Source organism: Cebus imitator, unplaced genomic scaffold (genome assembly GCF_001604975.1).
Source record: "Cebus imitator isolate Cc_AM_T3 unplaced genomic scaffold, Cebus_imitator-1.0 Scaffold25, whole genome shotgun sequence".
Taxonomy (NCBI): domain Eukaryota; kingdom Metazoa; phylum Chordata; class Mammalia; order Primates; family Cebidae; genus Cebus; species Cebus imitator.
In genome coordinates, this window is record NW_016107340.1 from 93,316 (window position 1) to 118,849 (window position 25,534).

At 34.1% G+C, this 25,534-nt stretch overlaps 1 protein-coding gene across 3 annotated transcripts in view; it reads left to right on the plus strand.

Annotated features, from left to right (window-relative positions):
* RNF13 (ring finger protein 13) overlaps positions 1-25,534 on the plus strand; it is a 148,817-nt gene that overhangs the window by 70,043 nt on the left and 53,240 nt on the right. For 2 of the 3 annotated variants that reach the window (XM_017522820.2, XM_017522821.2), the window contains exons 5-6: positions 9,927-10,014; positions 16,431-16,521. In XM_017522820.2, coding sequence (XP_017378309.1) covers positions 9,927-10,014; positions 16,431-16,521 — 179 coding nt within the window. Of the gene's footprint in view, positions 1-9,926; positions 10,025-16,430; positions 16,522-25,534 lie in introns of all 3 variants that reach the window. The other variant, XM_037736421.1, reaches the window with a different exon arrangement.

Below are 25,534 nucleotides of genomic sequence, written 5' to 3' on the forward strand. Positions count from 1 at the left end.
AGATTTTGTTATCTCAGAAAGTAGTCTTCCAGTTTTCCTTTCTAGGCTTACCTTTCATTATTCCCTTTCAGGCCCCCAGAGAAACACATTACTTGTCGTCCCCAGAACATACTCTGCACTGCTATTTCGATAGTAGTAAGCAAGTAGATAAGACCTTAAGTAGAAAGTAAACTCTGCAAAGTACCTGAAAGCCATTTAATATCATTTAATTTTTCATAATTTATATATTTCTACGTGATTTATAACATTTGTTATTAATCTACTTCAGAATCATGTTTAAAAGATTCCACTAAAGGAGCATATTCAAGAATACTCGATGATGGAAACAGTTCTGTTCTTATGTGGTTCAGTCAAACAGCTTTGTGCTACATTCATTCATTTGTTCATTCTTTTGTTTCTTCCACTCTTTAATTGGTAAACTTACCTGCATTTTAATGATTAGGTTGCTTTATACACAAATTTATTCAGTATTAAAATAACAAAGCAATATTCCCTTCTTTTACCAGGAAGATAATATTCAATGAATGAAAAAAGCTGAAAAATATTAATTTACATGTGCTTTATGCAAATCTAATGAAGCAATGTAATGCCAGTAACTTTATTTATATATCTTTTCCCCAAACATTCTTTTGCTTCAACACTTTTACATAGGTTGTCTTTTATCACAGATGGCAGAATTCTAGACCATATACTTTTCAGGAGACTTACTGTTTTGTTTTGGACCCAAGCAATAAATGTATTAAAATCAAGATGTTCAGATTACTCAGCTACATTGTAAATGAACAATATCTAGGTAAGGAGGAAAGACAGGAACAAAATAGAGGATGATAGTTTATATCACTGAACTATAATATTAATGAGAGTTAAAATGTCATAAGAGCCTGATACTCTTTTCAGAGGAGTAGCTATTCCCAACATGGCCTGCAGTAATCCTAAAATAATGTGCAGAAAAGAACAATGTTGAAATGGAATGTAATAGTGGCAAGATTGCTTGCTACAATTCTGGATCTTATTTCAATAATTGATTATTTGATATTGCAAAGTTCCCAGAAATTTTTATCCAATAATTTAAATTATTTACATTCACATCTGAATCCTGATGTGAATCTCAACTATCTATTGCTCCATTTTCATCTGCATTGCTTTAATCACTTGAGAAAGAGATTCTACTTCTTAATTTCTTTTTATTTCTTTGGACTCAAAAAGATGATCATAGCTAGGTAGTGCGCAATATCTCTATTCTGTCTGTCTCCCATTTCTTTATTTCATTTTCTTCCCTTACAGAATAAGTACTTGTTCTCCTCTATCGGAAATCTAGGTGGGGAGAAAGGGTATTTTGGGTCCAGGTTGATGGTTAATTTACTGTTGTTTCGTGTTGGCTATTCTGAAGGAAGAGAAAATAGGTTTTTCAGAGAACTTTTCCATTTTGCACTTGGAAAGACTTAGAAGCAAAGTTAGAGTGTGTTTTCTTCAGGGAATCCTTAGAAGGTAGACATTAAAGTGAAGGTCTAGTTGTGCACATTGCTAGAACTGCAAAAACCCAATTTATACCTAGATAGTTATAAGAGGCCAGGCTCCAAAACCATCCAGTATCTGTATTATGCTGTTTTCTTTTTTGTTTTGGCTTTTTACATTTTGTGTTTTGAAACAGCATACACAGTAAAAGTAAATGTGTATATGTGCAATTTAAATAAGAGTAAAATGAATTTCTGTGTACTCAGTTTAAGAGAGACCTGTTACTTTCTAATGTGTAACTTTAATCAGATTTCATTAAAGACCTTTGTATCAGGTCTTTGTTTTGTTTTTGTTTTTGTTGTTGTTTGTTGTTTGTTTTGTGACAGGGTCTTATACTGTTGCCTGGGCTGGAGTGAAATGGCATGAACACGGCTCACTGCAGCCTTGACCTTCCGGGCTTAGGTGATTCTCCCACCTCAGTCTCCCAAGTAGCTAGGACTACAGGCACACTCCACCATGCCTGGCTAATTTTTATTTTGTTTTGTTGAGAGGGGGTGTTGCTATGTTGCCCAGGCTGGTCTCAAACTCCTGGGCTCAAATGATTCTTTCACCTTGGCCTTCCAGAGTGCTGGGATTACAGACGTGAACCATTGTGCCTGGCCTGGTAATTTTTTATCTTCAAGATGTCATTTCATCTGCAGATTATGCTAAAAGAGCTGATCTTCATAATGAGAAAGCTCTCTATTTATACTGGTTTTACACTGATTTCAAATGTTTTAAATAAAATGTTGTTAAGTATACCATAAAGTGATTGCTCATTAAAGTTACTCATTTTTGTCCTGTGTTTATAAGAGCTTGCAATGGGAAAGGTTCTTTGCAAGGCCAGAGCAAATCCGAGCAATACTGTGTCTTTCTAATTCTTTCTTTTTGCTCCATAATACTATTTTCATTACCTCTTGCTTGATCCTAGCCTGAAAAACCCATGAGTGTGTCTTTTCTAACTTTAGATTCTTGGGAGGAGAGCTTATGTTTTATGCAGTTCTGTGTGCTGAGCTTTTAGTACAGTGCCCACAATACCAGAAACAATTATTAGGTAGTAAAGGAGGAGTATACTCAGAGATCTGTCACTGGGTGGCGCTGAACATCAGGATTCTTACTGTAATTGTTCCATCACAGTTACTTTTCAAGTGCAATGGGAGTTCCCATGTTACTTTTGAAATTCCTAGTAAATTGATTAAAAGTACAGAGAGTTAACATCTTCTATTTGCACAAAAAGTTATTCTAAAGGCTTTATTTTCAGTGGTGGGTAGGCTGAAATGGGGCCTCAGCTATGTTAGGATGAGAAATCATTAAGATTTGATTGAAATATAAATCCTATCAATATATAAAAAATATGAACTTAGATACTTTATTTTAAATATATAATATACATAGGTAACTAGATAATATTTTATGAATAGCTTTTTTAGTCTTAAATTCCAATTCTGACAAATATTTAGGCAGCTTTTAACTTATAGTTCAGCTGGTGTGGTTCATTACAAAGTAAAGATTTCTTTTTAAAGCAGTTTTAATTTATAGCAAGCATCTGAAATAACTGCACATAAAGGTTATTCTGATTTTCTTAATGTCACTGGGAATAAAAGACAAATGTAATTTAATTTAAATTTTAAGTTAATTTTATGTTATTCATCTTATTATCTTTGGTACTAATCATATTCCAGCTACAATGTTAAACTTCATAATACTGGAAACAGCCACATTCAAAGACCTATACAGTAATAACTTTGATTTTGTGATGAGATGTTGCAGAAAACGATTGTTTCAACATGGAACAATCATGTGGAAAGGCATCAATCTTTTTTCTGATTGTCAACAACCTGTGGAACATTAAGATTACAGGCACCCACCACCACGCCTGGCTAATTTTTGTATTTTTAGTAGAGGTGGGGTTTTACCATGTTGTCCAGGCTGGTCTTGAACTCCTGACCTCAAGTGATCTGCCCATTTCGGCCTTCCAAAGTGCTGGGATTACAGGCATGAACCACTGCACCTGGCCAACATAAGATCTTTAATAATTTAAGTTCCAACCATTTTGACTTCTGTTTTTGGTATACTGTACTTGAAACAAATAAGAATGGCTTTTTGTATTCCAGGTGGGGATGTGCATATCTAAAATCAGCATATCTCAGGGCCCAAGGCTTACCTGGGTATCCTGCCAGGACTGGGTCCTTCTTTTCAAAGCAGCAGGTTCTCTTTCTGCCCATGGTGTATCTAGAAGTGTTGTTCATAAGCTAGGGCCTGGAATGAGGGCCTCATGACTCTACTCAGTGCCCTGTTCTACTGTGGCTGAACTGGTATTCAAGATGCAAGAGAAAGTTCTCTTTACTCTTTACTCTCTTCTCCTTGAAAGCAAAACAGCGCTATAATTCAGATAAAAGTTTTAGAACTTGAAATGCAGATTTATATTTCAAGTAAATAATGTTCTAAGTGTGTGTCATTTTACATGAATATCTAGACTCCTGTCTGATAAAATAACTGGGTTATCTTCAAGGTTATAATTCACCATGGAAAGTCACCTCTCTTACCATTCTTGCAGGTGTGTAACTTGGACATATACATGTCTGCTTATTTGCAACATCTTTTCCCAAAGGAACAATGAAGTACACTTAACTTAGTTTGCATATAGATGTCAAAGAGGATTAAAGATCATAGGAAATGTAATAATGTAAATGGATTGCTTTTTATTAGAAGTTTGTTTTCAACAAGGTGACTAGATTTGTCCCAAATATTTATTGAATGAATAAATAGATTAATTTGCTGAAAATCTGAAAGTTTTTGTCTTTAGTCCTAACCTGTTGTGTTCTACTTACCTAGGAAAACTTACTACCTCTCAAATTTAGTATACTTAAAGCTAGTCTCTGCTGCTTTCCTATCAAAACACACTGTTTCTCAGCTTTCCCATTTTGGCCAAAGGCTTTCTCCAAGTTCTCTAAGTTTTTGGTTTTGAAGAATAAGAGATGGTATTCTTTCACATCATTGCTGCCATCCTGCCTTGTCATAATAGCTCCTGAGTCTTCAGTATCTCCTCTCCAAGTCAATGTAATCATTACCAGATTGTTCCAAAGCAGTGTTTTAGCCATGTCAACCCCTTATTCAAGTGCCTACTGTGAACTCTTGACTGAGACCACACACTACTTTTCTAAGGAGCAGGGTACTTACTGTACAATCTATCCCTTTTTTCTCTCTCTTCTTACTTCTGACTCTCCAACAATAAATACTAATAGCAATGGCAATAAACATAACTCTTACTTCGTATGTGCCAGGCCCTGTTTGAGCACTGTTTTAAGTGCTTTTCATATGTTAAATTATTTAATCCTTAAACAATAATTTAATTAAGTTGTATATATTTTAATACTAGTAATATAGGCATTAAATCACTTGCATGTCTAATAGAAGTAGGATTTGAGCCCTAGTTTCGAGAGTCTGTACTTTTACTAATCTGCTGTTCTGCCTTTCAGTAACACTCTTCTTTAAGTCAGGTCACAGTGTTTTTTGTTTTGTTTTGAATGTGAACATGCCATTTGCCCTGTTGTGGCTCTCTTCCCATATGAAAAACTTTCCCCAACTTTTCCCACTGTTAACCAGAACTTTTTCTTTTTGTTGAGGTGTAATTCAAGTCTCATAAAATCTGCCATAGGTATTTCATCCCACAGCCTTTTTTCCTCTAAGTTTTGATCAACTATCCCACAATATTTTAACATATTTCTTCTTGGCTTGTGTTGTTCTGTTTATAGATTTTATTTTGCCGACAGGATTTTAAGATTAATGTTGTTAGCATCTTGATGCTTTCTTAGTTCAATTCCTCTTTCTGAATATTTGTAAAATGTTATATAAGGTTAGTGATCCTGGGCCTCATCCTGATCCATTGGGCAACCCCATGCTTCTCTATCTAACCGGACAAAGCAGTGTTTAAATCTCAGCCCTGCCTAAGTGTGAGCTTACGGTAGTTACACTTACCTATCTTTCCTCATTTCTAAATGATAGAAAAGAATACCTGCATTGTAGAGTTGTCTTAAATATTAGGGATAATATGTATAAGGCACTAGCACAGAGAGGTTTCTTTTAAAAAGATCTCTATACATGATCATCTCAACAGCATAATCATTTCTATTTTCTTATAAGGCATGTTTTATTAGTGTCAGTATTATGAATTTTTTCAGTTTAGAAATAAGATGAATTATTGTGTTGTTCCCAGGGTTCCTTTTAGAACCTGTCTTATTGAAGACTCTTTCATTAGCAATCTGCTGTCTTCTGACAGACTTGCTATTTATTACAACAAGCGAGCAATTCCGTATTTCTTTAAACCTCTTGGTTAGGTACCACCTGGTTTATATAATTTAGTTGCATCTAATCTGTTTATTGGATGTAAAATACTCAGTGCATTTACCACAATTTGAGCTAACCGCTCTGATCAGTGTCCTTAAAAAGGCAGATTGCCAGTACAATTTAGAAGGCTTTATAATGTAGTTTTCAGTTTTGATGGTTGTTTTGGATTTAGATTTGTTCCCTGTGCATGCTTTGTTTCATGAATCTTTAAGTTCTTTGCTTCCATCTGACACCATGTGTTTGAGGTTGCGTTTTATGAATAGGAAACTTTGCAAATGCTTACTAAATGATTTAAAATTTATTTCTGCCTCATGTGTTCTTAAAAATACCAGCTGCTGCTTAGTTGAAAATGTAATTTAACTTGACTGACACATGAGTTTTATAGTTCATAAACATGGATATATTTTCCTTGTTTGTATTCATAAGCCTGTTAGTCCATATGTTAATGTGTTCTTTGATTTAATTTCATTTCTCTATTTTAAAAAATCAATAAAAACAACAACAAAAACTTTGGGAAAGCCTTCATACTTGCTGCATTTTTGAAAACATGCTTCTCTTTTTTGGAGATCACACTTATGCCTACAGAATTTCTTCCCATTTTAGTGGTTTCCCAAGGTTTCTATTTTAGGAGTTTTATTATTAAATTAACGGAGAACAGCTTTTGATACTCATATAATTTGAAACTGTTTTTATAGAAACAAGTGCATTTTGGATGTGTGAAAGACATATTTCTCCTAACTTGCTTGGTACACCTTAGGAGAAATATGTCTTAAGAGCCTAATGGCTAGATTTAGTTAAACATGATAGACTATTATAAATCTATTCATTTATATTGATTGTTTGTAATAATTTGAGAGTAAGAAAGCCTCTTGCAAGATTATTACTTTGTCTCTTCTCTCTAGAAAAGTTTTATGTAGACAGTTGCAGATTTAAGTACCTCCTGAAGACCTGTTTGGGAAGTGGGATAGTACAGGAGTCCCCCATTCCTGGGCCGTGGGCCCCTATCTGTTAGGAACTGGGCTGCACAACAGGAGATGAGCAATGGGCAAGCAAGCATTACTGCCTGAGCTCTGCCTCCTGTCAGATCAGTGGCAGTATTAGATTCTGATAGGAATGTGAACCCTGCTGTGAACTGTGCATGCAAGGGATCTAAGCTGAATGCGCCTTATGAGAATCTAACTAATGCCTGATGATCTGAGATGGAACAGTTTCATCCTGAAACCATTTCCCTGGTGGAAAAGTTGTCTTCCACAAAACCAGTCGCTGGCCCAAAAAGGTTGGGGACCCCTGGGATATGACATGAATATGTGTAAGTATAAAACACTATATAAGATATTGAAGAAAAATATAAATAGATTGATATAAATACTCTAAGCAGGGAGAAATTAATGTGGGTACATTTGGCATAGGGGTACAGGATAGGACAGGCTTAATGGAGATGATGGAATTTGAAGTACTGATAGGCATTCACAAGACAAAGCCGGTTTCTACACAGGGTCAAGAAAGCAATTGACCTGTTTGGCTATCCATGAGTATTGAAATTTCCTTAAGGGTAATAACTTTCATTCATTCATTTGTTTGTTTGTTTGTTTTTAAACAAATCCTGACTGCCAGTGAAGGATAATGGCTTTTTGATTGACCCTCAGGTTTCACATTGTGCCTAGTATGGATATAGTTATTTTACTCATTATGTAAGCTCAGCAACTACTTGCTGAATTCAGGTATAGTTTTTACTCATTGTTGTGGTTCCTGAGACCACCTTTCTCTGTGTTCTAACATGTTGCATGTTTGCTTTTGTATATATTTTTACTCAGGGAAAAAAATTAAATTATGTAATTTCAATGACTGTGTGCACTGGTTGGCTTTAAAAAGAAATTTAAAACTTAAGTTTTGCATTAGGAGGAAACAGCTTTTAGTATTGGTCTAATTTTATATTTCTTGTGTTTTTGGCAACAGTTATTTTTTGGGTGTGGAAAGAAACATTTCTCCTCAGTTCCTTGGTTAGCTTTTTGACAAAAGTTAAAATGGTCATGAAAGCATCAGATAAACTAGTAGTAACCCCAACTGAGTGTACTTTTGTTTAAATAAAAGCCAAGTGAAGTCTGTACTGCCATGGCAATATAATGCATAAATAATAAGTTAATATATGTAACAAATATTTAAGATTTATAAACTGCATTCCTAAGAGATTATTTTTTTCCTCCCTTTGGAAAATAATGATATCTAAGGGGAAGAGGCTGTGGGGGGCTGGCATTTTCTCAATATTCATTGAATAACAAAATCCACCTAAAAATAAAACATGTACTCATATGCAAAAATGCCAAACTTACTTTTTTGATTATTGACCCTTCTTTGCACAACTCCAAAACATACTTGTTACAGTTTTGTTGACTGGTTGATTTCTTGCCATTATTCCTACGTTAGAGCAGTAAGTCCTGTGCCAGTGAACAATTTATATTATTTTAATTAGTTCAAAAAAATCACTTTCTGCCTGATTTTATCTCCTGTGTGTGTAATGTTATGAGCAATTAATTTAAGCACATTTAAAAAATACGTTGAATTTATTTAAGTAATATTTAATAAGTGCCTACCCTGTGTCAGGCTATTTCATAGGTGCTATGGAGGCTGTAAGATGAACCAAGTATTAATTTCTTGGGGTAGTGATATCTCCTACAGATTTAGTTTTTTTCAGTAATAGGATAATATTATTCTGATTTATCCACACTGTTGTCCTTTTCAGAAATCTAACTGGAATTGGTGGGGTAGTTTTAGAGATGTCAAGAATACAAGTGTAGAAGAGAATTTTTCTTTGTGCCAAGCCAACTGACCTTACTGGGGTTGAATATGTAGACCTCATTTCTCTTACCTAGCTTTCAGATCCAGAGTCTGAATAATTGCACATCCTTTTTACTTTTGGGAACTTGACTCTCTGGGCTTTCCATGGACCTTTGGAACATGACTCAGGTTTTATTTTTATTGAATTATAGCAGAGTGTTGAGTCATTATAATGCCGATAACTAAAACAGAGCTAATATTAGACCTGGAAATTCTTCTAAAAAATTAATACACCTGTTTCTTAAGAACACTTAACACTCAAACGCTTTGAGACATACCATTATGCAATGCTCATAAGGTAATGTACTTCAAGAGTTTCTTACTATAATTAGTATCCAGAACTCTATATATTTGAAAGTATTTCAAGTATTCAAAACTATGTATATGTATGTTTGCCCTGCCAATTTTTATTTTATTCAACCAATATGCAAATAATGATCTGATCCTTCATTTTTGCTAATAGTCTAAAGGTCATACAATAAGTAGTTTAGGTCTGGGTTTATTTTTACTTAGAATATTATTTTTAAAATGAAATGTAATAACATGTTTTGACACTTTCTAGATCTTTCATGTAAGAAAATTCTGCCACACATCCAACTATATTCTTATGGTGCAAATGTTACTATTTTGGAGGCTAGCTTTAAGAAAGATCAAATAGCTAGAGGAAGCAGCTTCTGCCTGCAGGTATTTTTAATTTTTTAAAAAGCTTTAGAAAGTAATTTTACAGAATATTTTAGATGATCAAGCTAGCCATATGAATTGCTTTTATCTGACTCATTACTATGTATTAGGCATGGTACTATGCATTTTAAAATTATTATTTTACATAGGAGAAGAACATTGTCATTCTCATTTCAAAGGTTAGGAAACTGAGGATTACAAAAGAAATAATTTGCTCAAATTCATCCCACTAATTCATATGGGCAGAGGTAGGAATTAAATGCTCTAGGTCTGGTAACTCCTAACCCTGATTACTGCAAGTTCTACCTCTTTAGAGCAACACAGATTTATTGGTTTGGGTCCTTTTAATGTTTTAGCTTATATCCTCATCCTTTATTTACTTCAAGAAGTTTTTGATAATCAATTGTAAAACATCTGTATGTTTCAAGACATACCTGAGATTTATTTCTACATGTTCATAATCCAGTTCTAGATATGTAGTATAGACTTGTTGATTTATAGAGTTGAGGGATATTACGACAAACCACTGTCTTCCTTATAACATGATTTTTTTTTTTTTTTATTTGCAGGTTTTAAATGCACAGAGAGCAGGATACAAAGCAGCCATAGTTCACAATGTTGATTCTGATGACCTCATTAGCATGGGATCCAACGACAGTAAGTACAGGTATCACTTTTCTTCTCTCCTGTTTGACAGATAATTTGTAACTAAAAATTAACAGGATTTTCCTTCTCTCATTTTCTTTTTAAAAATCAGATTTTTTTCTCTATCAGATAATTCCCCATTCTTAATTCTCTTTGGATGATTTTATTCATAATAGAGATGAAAATTACTTTTTCTTTTCTGAACTGTTTTTTTAAACATATGTGTTTAATTTATTGATATTTTGGTAAAAACCAAACTGGATACAACAGCTTTAATAGAGATAAACATACTGACTTAAGAATGCCATAGAGGGCTTTTTGTAATTTATTTAGAGAGTCATAGCATTACACATTTTAGGATATGTAGAGGTACTCAGTAGCTGCTATAACCTGCTGGAATTTCAAAGCCACATATTTGTGCTTTCTTATACCAGTTGGTTATTTGTCCTTTGTCATACATTGGCATGTTCATAGTTTTTCATTTCAGATGGGAATGTCTTTCCTTACTCTCTACTAATTATTAGCTTGTAGGGAAAAATGAGCCAATTTTAGTGAAATAACTGGCTATAATAAGACACTGACTTAAGCTGTATGCCTCAGTTAATGTAGTTTCTTTGACTCAGGGCACTATGGGGTATTATCAAAACCTTTCTAATTGATATAAGATGATTTACTGTCAACACTCATGATTAGAATTTATTTTATTAGTGCATAACCATAATATCTTTTGCTACTAAGTCCTATTGATTCATATTTTCAAAGTAGAGCAAAGTATAGACATAAAGCTACAGACTGATAGAAAACATTGGAATGTATTTAGGAGTTTAAATAACTACACCCTGAATGGGACATATTTTATATTTCTTAACCAGAAAGTCTTCTTTTAGCCTATGACAATGTTTTCTGTTGTTTTTGTCCTTCTTAACCCTGATATAGTGAGGCAAAATTATAATATATAAAAAGTAAAATTTATTAATGTATTTCTTAGTGAATTTCTTTATATTTTAAATTATTATTTTAACCTCCTAGCTGATTTAATCTTCATGACTGTAAATCCATTAAGTACGTATAAGAAGTTTTAGCATTTCAGGAATAGTTAGACAGCTACTACATGGGAATTATAGGACTTACTTGATGAAGTGAGTTTACTTATCAAATGAACTGGTAATGTTATTACTGCCAATATGACACATTTTACTTCTCCTCCTTTAACTATTTCCCTCTTAAAAAAATTATCCAGGCCGGGCGCGGTGGCTCACGCCTATAATCCCAGCACTTTGGGAGGCCGAGGCGGGTGGATCACGAGGTCAAGAGATCGAGACCATCCTGGTCAACATGGTGAAACCCCGTCTCTACTAAAAATACAAAAAATTAGCTGGGCATGGTGGCACATGCCTGTAATCCCAGCAACTCAGGAGGCTGAGGCAGGAGAATTGCCTGAACCCGGGAGGCGGAGGTTGCGGTGAGCCGAGATTGCGCCATTGCACTCCAGCCTGGGTAACAAGAGCGAAACTCCGTCTCAAAATTATCCCACTTGATACATCCCAGGGTCAGTAACTGTTGTGATTTGTATACACTTATTGGCAAAATGGAAAGCATGCATAGTCTGGAAATAGATAGGCCTGAATTCAAAATCAAATCCTACTTGTATCAGTTGTATGACTTTGAGCAAGTTAATTACTCTTTGTGTAAGGATTTAGCAAATCTTCAACACCTTCTCAAGAGATAAATATGTTTTGGATTGAACGAACTGATTATTATTTGTAAACTATTTACTCCTGTGACATGTTTTCAGTAAAACTTTTGTAGGCTGAAATTGTCAGTTCCCTTTATTACTTATTTTGTCTTTATAATACCGTAAACATTTTTTGTAATAATCATGTCAGCTCCTAAAGAGAATATGTTCAATATTAAAAGTTGCACATAACCATATAAGCCTGCTGTTGCTATGGAATTGTTTCAACTGAGTTGTTATTCAAAGACTGCTCAGAATTTTGGTTCTTGACTTCATTGCTTAGATTATTTTCTATGATATTTTGCTCCATCTTTGTGTATGTGTTTAAACATTTAATATGTTCAGAGACAAATGTTGTAAAGGTCTTTACCATTTTCATCCGTGCTATTACTTGGTAGAGGTAAGAAAAGCATGGATTTATCAAAAGAGGCTTGTATCTGTCCCTCTTCAAGGCTTTCCCTAGGAATACCGGTGTCTTATACCAAGTAGAGATACTAACATTGGAAACAAAAGGAAGTTTTAAAAGCCCCTTCCTATTGATACTTCATGTAAAGAATGTACCAATTTTTTATTTCAGCCAGGAACAGAATGGATTAATTCAGTGAGCCAATAACATTCATTATCTTTAGTAAACAGCGGAAAGTGGTAGGAAGGATACCAACTTTAGAACCAGGAAATATGTGGTTTATTCTAAACCAGGCTAGTTAATATATGAACCAGGTACCTGTGTAAAGTTACTTAATCTTTATAAGCTCATTATTTTCATCTATAATAGTGTAAATAATTTTAACAATTATTTTACCTGACAAATTTGTAAAAATCACGTGAGAGAAGGTATGTGAGAAAACTCATGCAATGGCAGAGTGGGAGGAGCCTAGATAAGGAGTCAGAATCCTTAAGTTTGAGTCCAAACTGTAAATATTTAACTGTATAACCAGGTCAAGTTATTAATATCTCTGTGTCATTTTTTTCTCTTTTTTTTCCTTTGCTTTATTCCTTCAACAAATGCTTTTTGACAGCCTATTCTGCAGTGTTTTAGGCACTGTGACTATAGCAAGTGATACAGTCAGAGGCTCTACCTTCATATCTTTCATTGAGGTAGTAGAGTATAGTAGTTAAGAAAGTGCTTTCTGGGTACTGCCTGTCAGGGTTTGAATCCTAGCTCTACCACCTAGTAATTGTATGACCTTGGGTACATTACCTAATACCTATATGCTTCTGTTTTTCTGATCTGTGAAACTGGGATAATAATAGTACCTAAGTCATTGAGTTACTATGAGGATTGAATGAATTAAGGCCTGTTAAGCATCTAGAAAACTTCCTGGTTCTTAGCAATCATTTAACGGTTGTTCAGCTGTTATTATTTGTGATTATTATCATTTTATTGCATTCTAGGGTAGGAGAGAAGAAATGAACACATAACCAAGTAGATGTGCTATAATGTAAAGTAGAGATAAATGCTATGAAGAAAAACATCAGCATAAGGGGATATAGAATGACAGAGATGAAGGGAAGGCAGCTATTTTAGATAGGGTGGTCAGAGAAAGCTTCTGTGAGGTATTGCAATTTAGGCACAGATCTAAAGTTAAAGGCTGAGTCATGCAGATTTCTGAAGGGGAGGGTATTCCAAAGAGGGGGAACAACAAGCACAACAACTGAAGATAAAGCATGCTTGCTGTTTCCAAAGTATGGCATAAAGCCACAATAGCTGGAGTAGTGAACAAGGGAGGGAGTGGCAGGGGATAAGATTAGAGAAAGGAGCAAGGGGTCAAATATGATGGGCCTTGTCAGCCATGATAAAGACTTTGGAATTTATTTTAAATAAGTTTTAGGCTGGGCACAGTGGCTTAGGCCTATAATCCTAGCACTTTGGGATGCCAAGGCAGGAGGATTGCCTGAGCTCAGGAGTTTGAGACCAACCTGGGCAACATGGTGAAACCCTGTCTCTACTAATATATAAAAAACTAGCCAGCTGTGGTGGCATGCACACCTGTAGTCTCAGATACTCGAGAGACTGAGACACGAGAATCACTTGAACCTGGGAGGTGGAGGGTGTGGTAAGCTGAGATCGTGCCACTGCACTCCAGCCTTGGCAACAGAGTGAGACTCCATCTCCAAATAAATAAATAAGTTTTAAACAGGTATGTAAGGTAATATGACATATTTTATAAGAGGAGCGCTTTTGCTGTTATTTGGAGAGAACACTGAAGGTGAAAGGTGAGCAAAAGTGCCAACAGAGAGAATATTTAGAAAGTTGCTGAAGCAGCCAAGCAAGAGTCATGGTGGTTTGAAGTAATAGTAGTTAAAGTAATGAGAAGTGATAGGAATATGGCTATATTTTGAAATTGACAGGATTTAGTATAGGGAGTAAGGGAAAAGGAGGGGTCAAGGGTGACTCCAAGATGTTTAGCCTGAGAAACGAAGTGAATGGCTATGCTGTTTACAGAGATGAGAAATAGAGTTGATAGATTGAGGGAAAGGAGACATTCAGAGTTTAATTGAGAAACTTTGTTTGAAACATCTATTAGGCAATCAAATGGAGATACTGAATGGGCAATTGGATATATGAATCTGGAGAAGTTGGGGTTGGGTCATTCAAATTATAATTTATCTTTGTTTGTTAGTATATACTTCACTGAGTTGTTTTACAGATCAAAATTAGAGTGTTTTAGAAGTATTTTTTGAAGTAAAACATACTTAGTTTTGTTTTCGGTAGATAATGTTGCCATTTTCAAGATGGTACTCATATTTGTATACAGTATTTTCACCTTTTTCTTAATCATTTTATTAAAGTAAGACGCTTTCTGCATCTCTTTAGATAACGTAATTCAAAGAAGCTAGGTTACTTCCAATATTATTGCCAGTAGTTACAAACCAAAAGCATCTTCATGAACGAATAAAGCATCATACACAGGGTATATAATTCCAAGTTTTAAGTACCAAAATAAGCTTTAAACTCATACGTGGTAGAGAAAATATCTTAGCAAGATAGAAAATATCTCCTAAATATGAAAAATATATTTGGTCTTAATACCTCTGCATCTATTAAGAAAAAGGAAATAGTGCCTGTAGCCCCAGCTACCTGGGAGGCTGACACATGAGGGTTGCTAGATCCCAGGAGTTACAGGCTGTAGTACTCAATGGTGGCATCTGTGAGTGGCTACTGCACTGGAGCCTGAGCAACGTAGCAATATCCTGTCTCTAAAATAAATAAATAAATAAATAAAAATAAATGATGAGGTAGATCTGTATTTATTGACATAACAGGATATCTGAGTTGTATCATTGTGTAGAAAAAGTGCTTGCACTTTAAAAAATTACGTGATCCCATTGATATAAAAAATAAAATTATATTGATCACATTGATATAAAAATAGGGATTAAATATTTCTTGACTAATATTTTTGGTTTCTGCCCATTTGGGCTTTGGGGCTTACATGTTTTTTCCTGGTGTGTCTGTGTGTGTATAAGAGAGAAAGAGAGAGAATGTGTGAGAGTTGAATGTTTGTATTTGCATAAAATAATCTAGAAGTGGAAAAAACCTTACTCTACCAAGTATATCGAGATTTTAAACTTTGTCTTTATAAGGATGAAAACAACAACAACAAAATAGATCAGTGGTTTATGGGTTTAAGGGGAGGGGTTTACTATATGAGGGAATTTTGGTGGGTGATGGAACATTCTAGATCATAATTGTGGTTGTGGTTATAATTGTATTTGTCGCAACTTACAGAACTGCTTATTACTACAAATAAAACATTTGTCCTTGGATGGGAAGGATTATGGTTTTGTTTTCTTTTTCTTTACTTGCCTCCCCCCCTGCTTTTAAATGCATAGTGAATATGCATTGCTTTTAAAACGCAGAACAAAGTTATTTTGAAAACTATAAAAAGGGAACAAATGGGCTTTCTCTAAAGCCAAATGTGTTAAATTAACTCACAGCTAATAATGAGGCTGCTTTTTCTATTCACACATTAAGAGGATTGTTTTTATTTCTATTCCTGAGTAATGGGTAATTTTTACAAAATTCTTTTTGGGTGGTGTTTGATTTTGGTTTTGCATATGGGTATAAAAGTCAAATATCTTAAGATACCAATCAAACACAAAGCTTTGCTATGAGCTCCAGGCTTAAGAGGAAGTAGAAATTTACCCAGCTTTCCTACTCTATTCCCTTCTATTCCCCTTCTCAATTCCTGTCAGCTGTTCTCTGGAAAGCCAGAGAAATGTGGTATTACTTTTTAGATTGCTGCGAAGTTGTCTTTTCTTATATTCTCTGGCTCCTGGAAATGGGTACGTAAAATAAGCTTTTCTCTTTTTCATTTAGTAATTAAGTTATGTGTGGGAAGGAAACCTAAAATTTCTTCCTTCATCTTTCTTCTCTAATAAATTACGTCTAGAGAGGGAAAAATCAAATGGAAATATTAAAAATAAAAATTACATCTCAATCTCATAGATTATTGAGACAATTCAGGTAATGTATATGTGCAAAATGTTAGCTTTGTTACTGTAAATGTTATGTTTCTCAACCATTTTGATGATAAGTAAAATCTGCAATCTGGAAAAATCAAGCAATAGGCAATTAAAGTTGATTGTAATTGTTTCCAGTTGCATTTGCTGCTATTATGAAGAAAGTTAAGTTGATTATACACTAAGTATGGGCTTTTAAGAATAATTTTATTATTCTTTTATACAGTTGAAATACTAAAGAAAATTGACATTCCATCTGTCTTTATTGGTGAATCATCAGCTAATTCTCTGAAAGATGAATTCACATATGAAAAAGGGTGAGTAAGGATATAAAAATATCATGTTGCTTAATATTCTTTATATTAGGGTAGAATTATATGATATTGTAATCAAGATTATGTTTCAGAATGAACTCTGTATGCTAAATTATCCCTTTTTAAGTCATTATGCTTTTAAGACATAGTATTTTAAAGTATTTTACTGCTTTTACTTTGTATGATTATGTTGAAAGTATATTCATGCTAGTGAAGGGCACCATTGTTGCTAATAAGATAACTTTTCATTTTACAGTTTAATCAAACTACTAGTATTTTAAAATAATGTAATTTATGTTTATATGACATTTTCTATTAAGAAATGTTTGTATATTATTAAAAAGATATTTTATATATAATAAACACGGAATCGAAAACACTGTGTTAAGTGACTAACATTTACAAAGACAAAAAGTCAGTTTTCAAGTTTTAGAAGTTTGATTTGAATGAAAACTTTTATATAAAACTCTTCTCCCCTACCCCCACAAAAAAAATTTCATTACCAAGATAACATACCGACTCAAATTAACAAGGCACAGCTGTCTTATCTAATATAGAAAATATTTCTAATATAGAAAATATATAGAAAACAGTATGGTGAACACTTCGGAGGTTCTTCCAGATCCCCAAAACGTAGTGGACTGTAACAGACTTTTGACTTAGTGAACAACAAAAATAATAATAAAAGCAGCTAGTATTTATTGAGCATTTAGCAAGAGTGGGCACTCATAAAAGCAAGATTTACACATTTGTTATCCATTTAATCCTCACAACAACCCTCTAGTGGTTGTTATTATTATCGCTTATTATCTACATTTGTCAAAAGAGGAAACTGGCACAATGAAATCCAATTTTAAGTATTTAGGGGGAAAAGAAATCCATGAATATTTGAGTTTGAAAATGCATAAAAAAAGAAGAGGGCAAGGTTTTCTTACTGTTATTGTTATTTCCCCACTACAGTGTTGATATTAAAAATACTGTTCACATATTACATGCTCAGAACATATTTTTTTTAAGTTAAGGAATGTAATTTTGGAAGTTGTATCAAAAAACAATTATGCAAGGTGGTGTTTTGTCAGCCATATTAAAAGGGGAGAATTAGTACTTGCTTTTAACTCAATGTTGCTCCCTCATTTAGAATACTTCTATATATTTTAATGTGTATTTTAAAGAGTCTTTTATTTTTAATTATAAGACCATACCTTTTAAAATTAAAAAGTAATATATACATGTTAGCAAAATATGGAAAAATTGAAATATAAAACATTCAAAGTGAAAGTCCCTGTATGAAACTATTAACAACTACTGTTTTTTTAAAAGCCCTTTTTCCCCATATTTGATTATTGACATTAATTAGTGATCATGTGCTTATAAAATGGAACCATACAATACATAATAATTTGTAACTTGCTTTATTTACTTAATGGTTTGACCCTTTCTAGACAAACACAAGTTTACAAACTCTTATCCCACCTCTTGGGGACAGTCTATTGTGGCAATGAAAAATTTTTAAATTTTAAAAAGTTAAATAACATTCCAAATAGAATTTGAGGTAACACCCCATAATCAAATAAATTAATGTATCTGCAGTAAATATATGTCTGTTTTTTTTTCATGTCAGTTCATTTCAAGTTGACTATCAAATGAATTACAAACATTATTTTTTAAAGCTTTTTGGATTTTAGAATTGTGCATAAGGAGTTATAGAGCTGTACATAAAGATCTATATCTGTCTGTCATCTATTTATCTGTCTGTCTGTCTATTTATTATCTGTCTACTACTTACCTACCTGCTTCACCCTCAAGCCCCTCTCTTTCTTTTAATGGGCAGAACTAGGAAATATATATGGCTTTTAAAGATACAGTAAATCATGAGTATATACTGTTACTTTCTATTTAAATTCAAGAGTCTAGAATTTTTACTTTATTGATCTTAAATGTGTATTTTATTTTTCTATGCTGAAAGACATCAACACAGTATTCTTTTCTAATTATACAGTATATACACAACAGACTTAGAAGAAGTATGTTATTACCAACATTTGAAAAAAAAAAGTTTTTCTCTGCTTAGAGTATATCATAATAAATAAGTAAAGTCACATTATTATTATTATTATTTTTGAGACAGGCTTTTGCTCTGTTGCCCAGGCTGGAGTGCAGTGGCATGATCTCGACTCACTGTAACCTCTGCCTCCTGGTCTCAAGTGATCCTCCTACCTCAGCCTCTTCAGTAGCTGGGGGCTACAGGCAAATTATTTTTTTAAAAGATAAGTGAAATAGTCTGTGTGCCGATATCATCAATTGAAAACACAGGTTTATGTGATTCATTTGTTTTTAGATTTTAGAGATTGCTCCTCTTACCTCAAAGTGAGATTTTAAAAATTATATATAAACTTCAGGTCAAAATCAATGAAACAATGTATATTCAAAGAAGTTCAGATTCTAATTATCATCCATCTTGTCCATCTTATTCCTAATCTTACCTCATAAGTTAGAATTTAAAAAAAGATTTTAATATATTCTTTAGTTCATTAAATTTAAAAATATATAGGAAAAAATATATATATCTTCTCCCTTATCTTCTACCCTTACTACATAAACACTATTCCTTGTCCTGCTTTTGACTTAATAGTTTATCCTTGAGTAGATAGAGATAGTCTTCATTCTTTTATATAGCTGAATAGAACTCTTATTTTGTGGATGTTCCAGTTTAATCAGCCAGTCCCCTGTTGATCAGCATTTGAATTGTTTACATTATAAGGTTATACATTACTGCATTATTTATAATTACAATTTTGTAATTATAAATAATGCAGTAATGTATAACCTTATGCATAAATGTTTTCATTTTTTCCCAGTATACTTTTGGAATAGATTTTTAGAAGTAGGATTGCTAGTTCAGAGGTTAAATATATATGTATTTTTGCTAGATATTGTCAAATACCCATACATAAGGGGTCATGCCAGCAGTTTATGAGGGTGTCTCTTTCACTGTAGCCTCACTAGCAAAGTCATTGCCAGGTTTTTTAAAATTTTTCCTAATCAGATAGATGACAAATGGTATTCTAATATAGTGTTCATGTATATTTCTCTGATTACAAGCAAATTTGAGCATTTTTTCTTAGGCTTAAAAGGCTTATAAAAAATAAAATATAAATAGCTTTAAAGCATAAGAAATAATTCTGGTTATTTCACATAAATAGAATCATATATATTCCTGTGTGATTTTTTTTTCATTTAATGTAATGTTTTCAAGGTTCATCATGTTGTAGCATATATTGATACTTTATTTTTATTGCTGAATAGTATTCTATTATATAGATATACTACATTTTGTTTATCTGTACATCAGCTGGTGGACGTTTAGCTTGTTTCCACAATTTGACTATTATGAATAATGCTTTTTTTTTCACTATTTAGTACACATTTTTACATGTGCATATGTTTTTATTTCTTTTTGGTATATACCTAGAATGCAATTGTTGCATTATATGGTAACTGTATGTTTAATACTTCGAGGAACTGCCAGACATTTTCCCAAAGTGCTTTCACCATTTTATATTCACACAACAGCAATGTATGAGGGTTCCAATTTTTCCTTCCAAAGGAATTTAATAATCAGCTGATCTAGCTTCAGAAAAACCTGATGATATTTTTATTGAGATTATATTATATTCATAAATTAATTTAGGAAGAATTGACATTTTTAGAATAAGTCTCCTTAGTCAAGAGCTTGGTATGTCCTGTTATTTGTTCAATTCTGCTTTTTCTTTTCTTTTTTAAAAAGGGTCTCATGTCTCATTCTAGTTGCCCAGGCTGGAGTGCAGTAGCATGATCTCAGCTCCCTGCAGCCTTGATCTCTGAGGCTCAGATGATCCTCCCACTGCAGCCTCCTGAGTAGCTAGGACTGTACGCATGCACCACCTTGCCCAGCTAATTTTTTGTATTTTTAGTAGAGATGGAGTTTCAGCATGCTGCCCGGGCTGGTCTTGAACTCCTGGACTCAAGCAGTCTGCCTGCCTCAGCCTCCCAAAGTGCTGGGATTACAGGCATGGGTGAGCCACCACCCCCAGCCAATTCTGTTTTTATATATTCAGTTTTATTTTTTTTTTTTAGTCCAAAATCTATGTGAGATAAACATTTCTTGTTAAATTTATGCCAAGGTACTGTATTGTTTGCTATCATAAGTGGAGTCTCTTCTTTCATTATATCTACTAACTGGCCTTTATTTGTACAGCTGAAAGCTCATTTTTGAGTGTTGATATTATAACCTGCAATTTGACTGAATGCTCTTACTGTTGGTGGTATTTTTTTCATATAAATGGGAATAGTTTTATCTTTTACTTTCCAATTCTTATGCTTCTAATTGCTTTCCCTTATCTAATTGCATTGGTAATAACTTTAACACCATGTTAAATAGTAGTGGAGATAGGCATCTTTCTCTTGTTACTCTCTTTAGTGAGAAAGCTTTTCATTTTCTCTTTAAGATTCTAGTTTTTTATCATATTAATAAAGTATTCATCAATTACCGTTTTCTTGTACTTTATTCTTTTTAGCTACTGTTCATTCTTTTAACTACTATTAAAAAGGGTGGTATATTCTGGATTTAACAATAGTCTATTGTTTAGAAATACCCTAATTTACTTAGTAAGCCACTGGCTATAAGCATGACCTCTGGAGTAGGAACCATGTGGATTCAAATCCTTGCTTCCATCACTTTTTTTAAAAAATATATATTTTACTGCGTTTTAGGCTTTGGGGTACATGTGAAGACCTATAATAAACTCCAGAGCTTCTGCACAGCAAAAGAAACAATCATTAGAGTGAATTGGCAACCAACAGAATGGGAAAAAAATTTTGCAATACCCGTCACTTCTTAGCTGTGTGACCTTCAACAAAAAATTCATTATCTCTGGGCCTTAGCCTCTATCCTCATTAAAATGTGAACAATAATAGTACCTATAATAGCATATAGTATTGCTGGAAGGATTAGACACATGAATAACATTCTTAGAAGAATACCTGGGACATAGTAAATGCTTCATAAATGTTAACTCTTATTATCCTTCCGATTTTTGTGTATTATAGAACGTGCTATAATGATATCCTTGACCATATGTTATATGCAAATGCACAAATGTTTCTTTAGCAAAAGCACCTAAAAGTGGATTTTTTTTTATTAAGGAGAAACAGTTTTAAAATTCAGTAAACAGTTGTCATATTGCCCTTTAAAAAAGGTTGAACCAATTATGTTTCCACCAACATTTTAGGAAAGCCAATGTTTTCCCCTACTCTTGTCAGAAATATATATTATCAGTCTTTTTTATGACCTCCCAGTCTGACAAGAAGAAAATGATGAGCTGGTCTTATTAGCATTTCTTTATTCATAGGGAACATTTTTATAAACTGTTTGGTGTCCTTTGTCCATTTTGGTCTTTTAAAAACTTAAATTCTAGAAGCATTTTGTAGCTTTTTATTAGGGAAGGCAAATTACTGGATAACATACAATTTTTACAAGTTGTAGTCAGAGACAACGCTTGCTTTTGATCAGAGTGAGTAATGAGGTATACTGGAGGGATTGCTGGGGTGTGGCCTTTGGGGGGTATTTAATCTTCATGGACATATTTTCTCTTTTGAAAATGAAGAGTTAGAACAAAGAAGTTTGAGGTTCCTTTCAACTCTAAGATTTCTATATTCTCTCTGATGGTTAGGGATTCTATTTTTTCACATTTAATCCCTAGCACCAGGCCCAAAGACTACATCACAGTAGATATTTGGTAAATTCTACTGAAATTAAACTGCTTTTATGCTACCTCAGGATTCCTCAAGAAGACAGAGCAGTGTACTGGCAGCAAAACAGGGAGCTCCACAAATAGGGACACAGGGCTGAGCACTGAACTTGTTTATTAAGGGATGTAGGATGTTTAATGAGGCAGCTGTGAGCTTTGTCTGAAAGGAGCAAGTTCAAGCAAGTAATCAGCTGAAATAGTGGGGATATCCAGCAGTTGGGCTGAAAATAGGTTGTTGCTTAGAAAGCTGATCTCTAGGACAGAAGGCTCTGCTGTGTGGCTATAAATCCACTGAGGCTCAGTAGTTTGATTGGTGGGGGATGGATGTCAGAAAGAACAGACAAGACTTCATGTGTCAACAGAAGAATGGGGAAATTAGACAGGTTGTTATTATAAAGCTTAAGCCTAGGCAGCTGGTTTGAAATTAGCCTGGGAAGTCACACAAAGAAAAATAAGACCTTATTTTATGGGTTGCTTAGGACTCTGCTTCAATGATCAGATCTTAGCTGCAGAGCTCTTAAGATGTGCTGTATTTAGGCATGGACATGGAGGCAGTGTGGTAGGATACTTACTGAAGCTGTTTAAATACCTTCTTCCTCAAATACAGATTAATCTGGGACTAGGGCAAGGATGAGTCTGAAAGTTCAGCTGTGGGAGACTGGGCCTGACGGAAGAAATAGAAATGAAGACAAAGTACTGAAATTCTGTTATAGGTCTGTTATAGTTTCCAGTATCATCACTATCACCACATCCATCATTAGCAATTTGGTTAAGAAAAGAACAGTATCTTGAATGTACATTAAGCTTTTGATTGAAGATGCTCGAAACCAAAAAAAAAAATTTTTTTTTTTGAGACAGAGCTTCACTTTGTCACCCAGGCTGGAGTGCAGTGGTGCCATCTCAGCTCACTGCTCAAAGTCTTTTATCAATGGTTGACCCTTTAAAATCCTCACAATCCTACAATCCTTGACAGTAAACTAAAATGGTATTTAGCTTATAATGGAAAGCATTAATAGGATATGTGGAATATTAGATTTAGAACCCAGGCCTATGAATCTTAGCACAATGCTGACTGGGAAGTTCTGGAATTGATTCCATTTCTATAGTTACAAACACAAAGGAAGCTTCTAGTTCACTGGGACTTCCTGATTTGTTCTTTTAGGTTGCTCCTTCTCACCTAGCAGCTTTGTTTATTCTGAGCAACACTGGGGCTTGTCTCATAGGACAGGATTTATTTGTTTATCTCATCAAGGCTGAATGTGTCTTAGGAAGTCATAAACAAAAAGAGAAGAAAAACACAGAATATGAGAGTTGTAAGCCTTCCTACTGCTGAGATACTAAGTTACAGTGAGTTGAATTTAGGATATGCAATAGTCTGGCTTCCAAACCCCAACAAGGTTAATTTATAGCATGTTAGTGGCTGTGGGGTAGGGAGGTTATAGATTAGCATCTCATGGAAAGGCTCTTATACTTAAAAGTGGTACCACTGGCTCAGGGCAGTTTCAGAGTGTGTGTGCTGAGAACAGGGATATTATTTGCAGAGCTGGCTGGCCTCATGCTGGAAAAGATGGCATCAAATACAGCAGCTTAGGCCCTGCTGCTGCTGATTTTGTTTTTTTTACACTGATGATATATTAGTTACTTTAGTATTTTGTGCCAGGCTATACAAATGTGTATGAAATCCCTTGTCATCCCCCATTCTGCTGGAAAGTGATGGAAGTAAAAAGCTAGCAATCGTAGCAATTTTTAGAAAGTTTATTTGAGGGAAATTCCTAGTATTATCTTTTTTGTTTGTGGAAGCTTGATAGAGCCCCTTGTATGTGTGTATAATAAATAATAGCATGAAGATTTAAAAATAGCCTCGGAAAGAAGTTGCTTTCATGTTGTTTGTCTTAAGTAAGTACTGTGGTGTCCTAAGTACCTCTGTACGAGGAAAGGAGTAAATCGTTTTTATTTTTCTTTATACTGAGAACTCTTGTTTTGCATTGAACCTTTCTGTTATGAAATACCTGGCTTCACTACCTAAAAAATTAACTAGCAGTCGATAACAGAGTAGCTTTGCTGGCAGCATACTAGTCTAGTAGTACAGTGAACCCAGTGGAGTGATCTGTCATATTACTGAATATTATACAGACTCTTCCCTAAACTAAGGATATTTTTAATGCAAAGTTTTGATGCCATGTAAAATTTCCTCATGCAACACAAATGATGTGCTTATTCTGATTACAGTTTTATTTCCTGGGTCCCTGTCAATTTTTATAATGATAATGTCACAGTAATAACATGGTTAATGACAAATGAGAATTAAGGCATGTAGCATTTCCTATTCCCCACATTATAACATACACATTTCTGTAGCTTTTTTCAGTCCAGTGGTGGAGAAGGTGGGGGATATACAGGAAGCCATAACTCTTATGAAATCTTTGACCAGTTTTTCATTCTATATCTCACAGACAATTGCAGGGTATAGGACCTGTATCCATTGTACCTGGTACAACAGATACATGTAAAGCAGATAGGGAGGAAAGAGTATAATTTCTATCAGTACTGACTCTAGAATTTTTCCATAGGAAGAATTTATGAACAGTAATTTGGTTGAGGTGGAGGTTCTTGTTGATACCCAAGGAACTACCATGATTTTACATATAAAATATAACTTTTTCCCAGATTACCAAATTCAGTAAATAACATCTCTAGACCTGGTGTGGTGGCTCGTGCCTGTAATCCCAACACTTTGGGAGGCCAAGTCGGGCAGATCACCTAAGGTCAGGAATTCAAGACCAGCCTGGCCAACATGGCAAAACCCCGTCTCTACTAAAATACAAAAATTAGCCAGCCTGTAATCCCAGCTACTCATGAGGCTGAGGTAGAAGAATCAGTTGAACCTGGGAAGTGAAGGTTGCAATGAGCTGAGATCGTGCCACTGTACTACAGCCTGGACAACAGAGTGAGACTCTAAATAAAATAAAATAAATAAAATATCTCCAGGATAAACACAGTATTGATTGGCTGGTTTTCTTTACCCAGTTTAATCATGTAGGTATACTCTTAGGAAAATATGTAAAATAGACTTAAAGATGTAGAAAGCATTCCTTAAATTATTGGAAGTCATATTTTAGAAAATGAAATGGTATAGCGGATTTAATTGTAATGTCTATATGTCTGTTTTTAAAAAATATTTTTTCCTATTTTTAATTAACATCATAATTTGACAACTCTTCATTTCT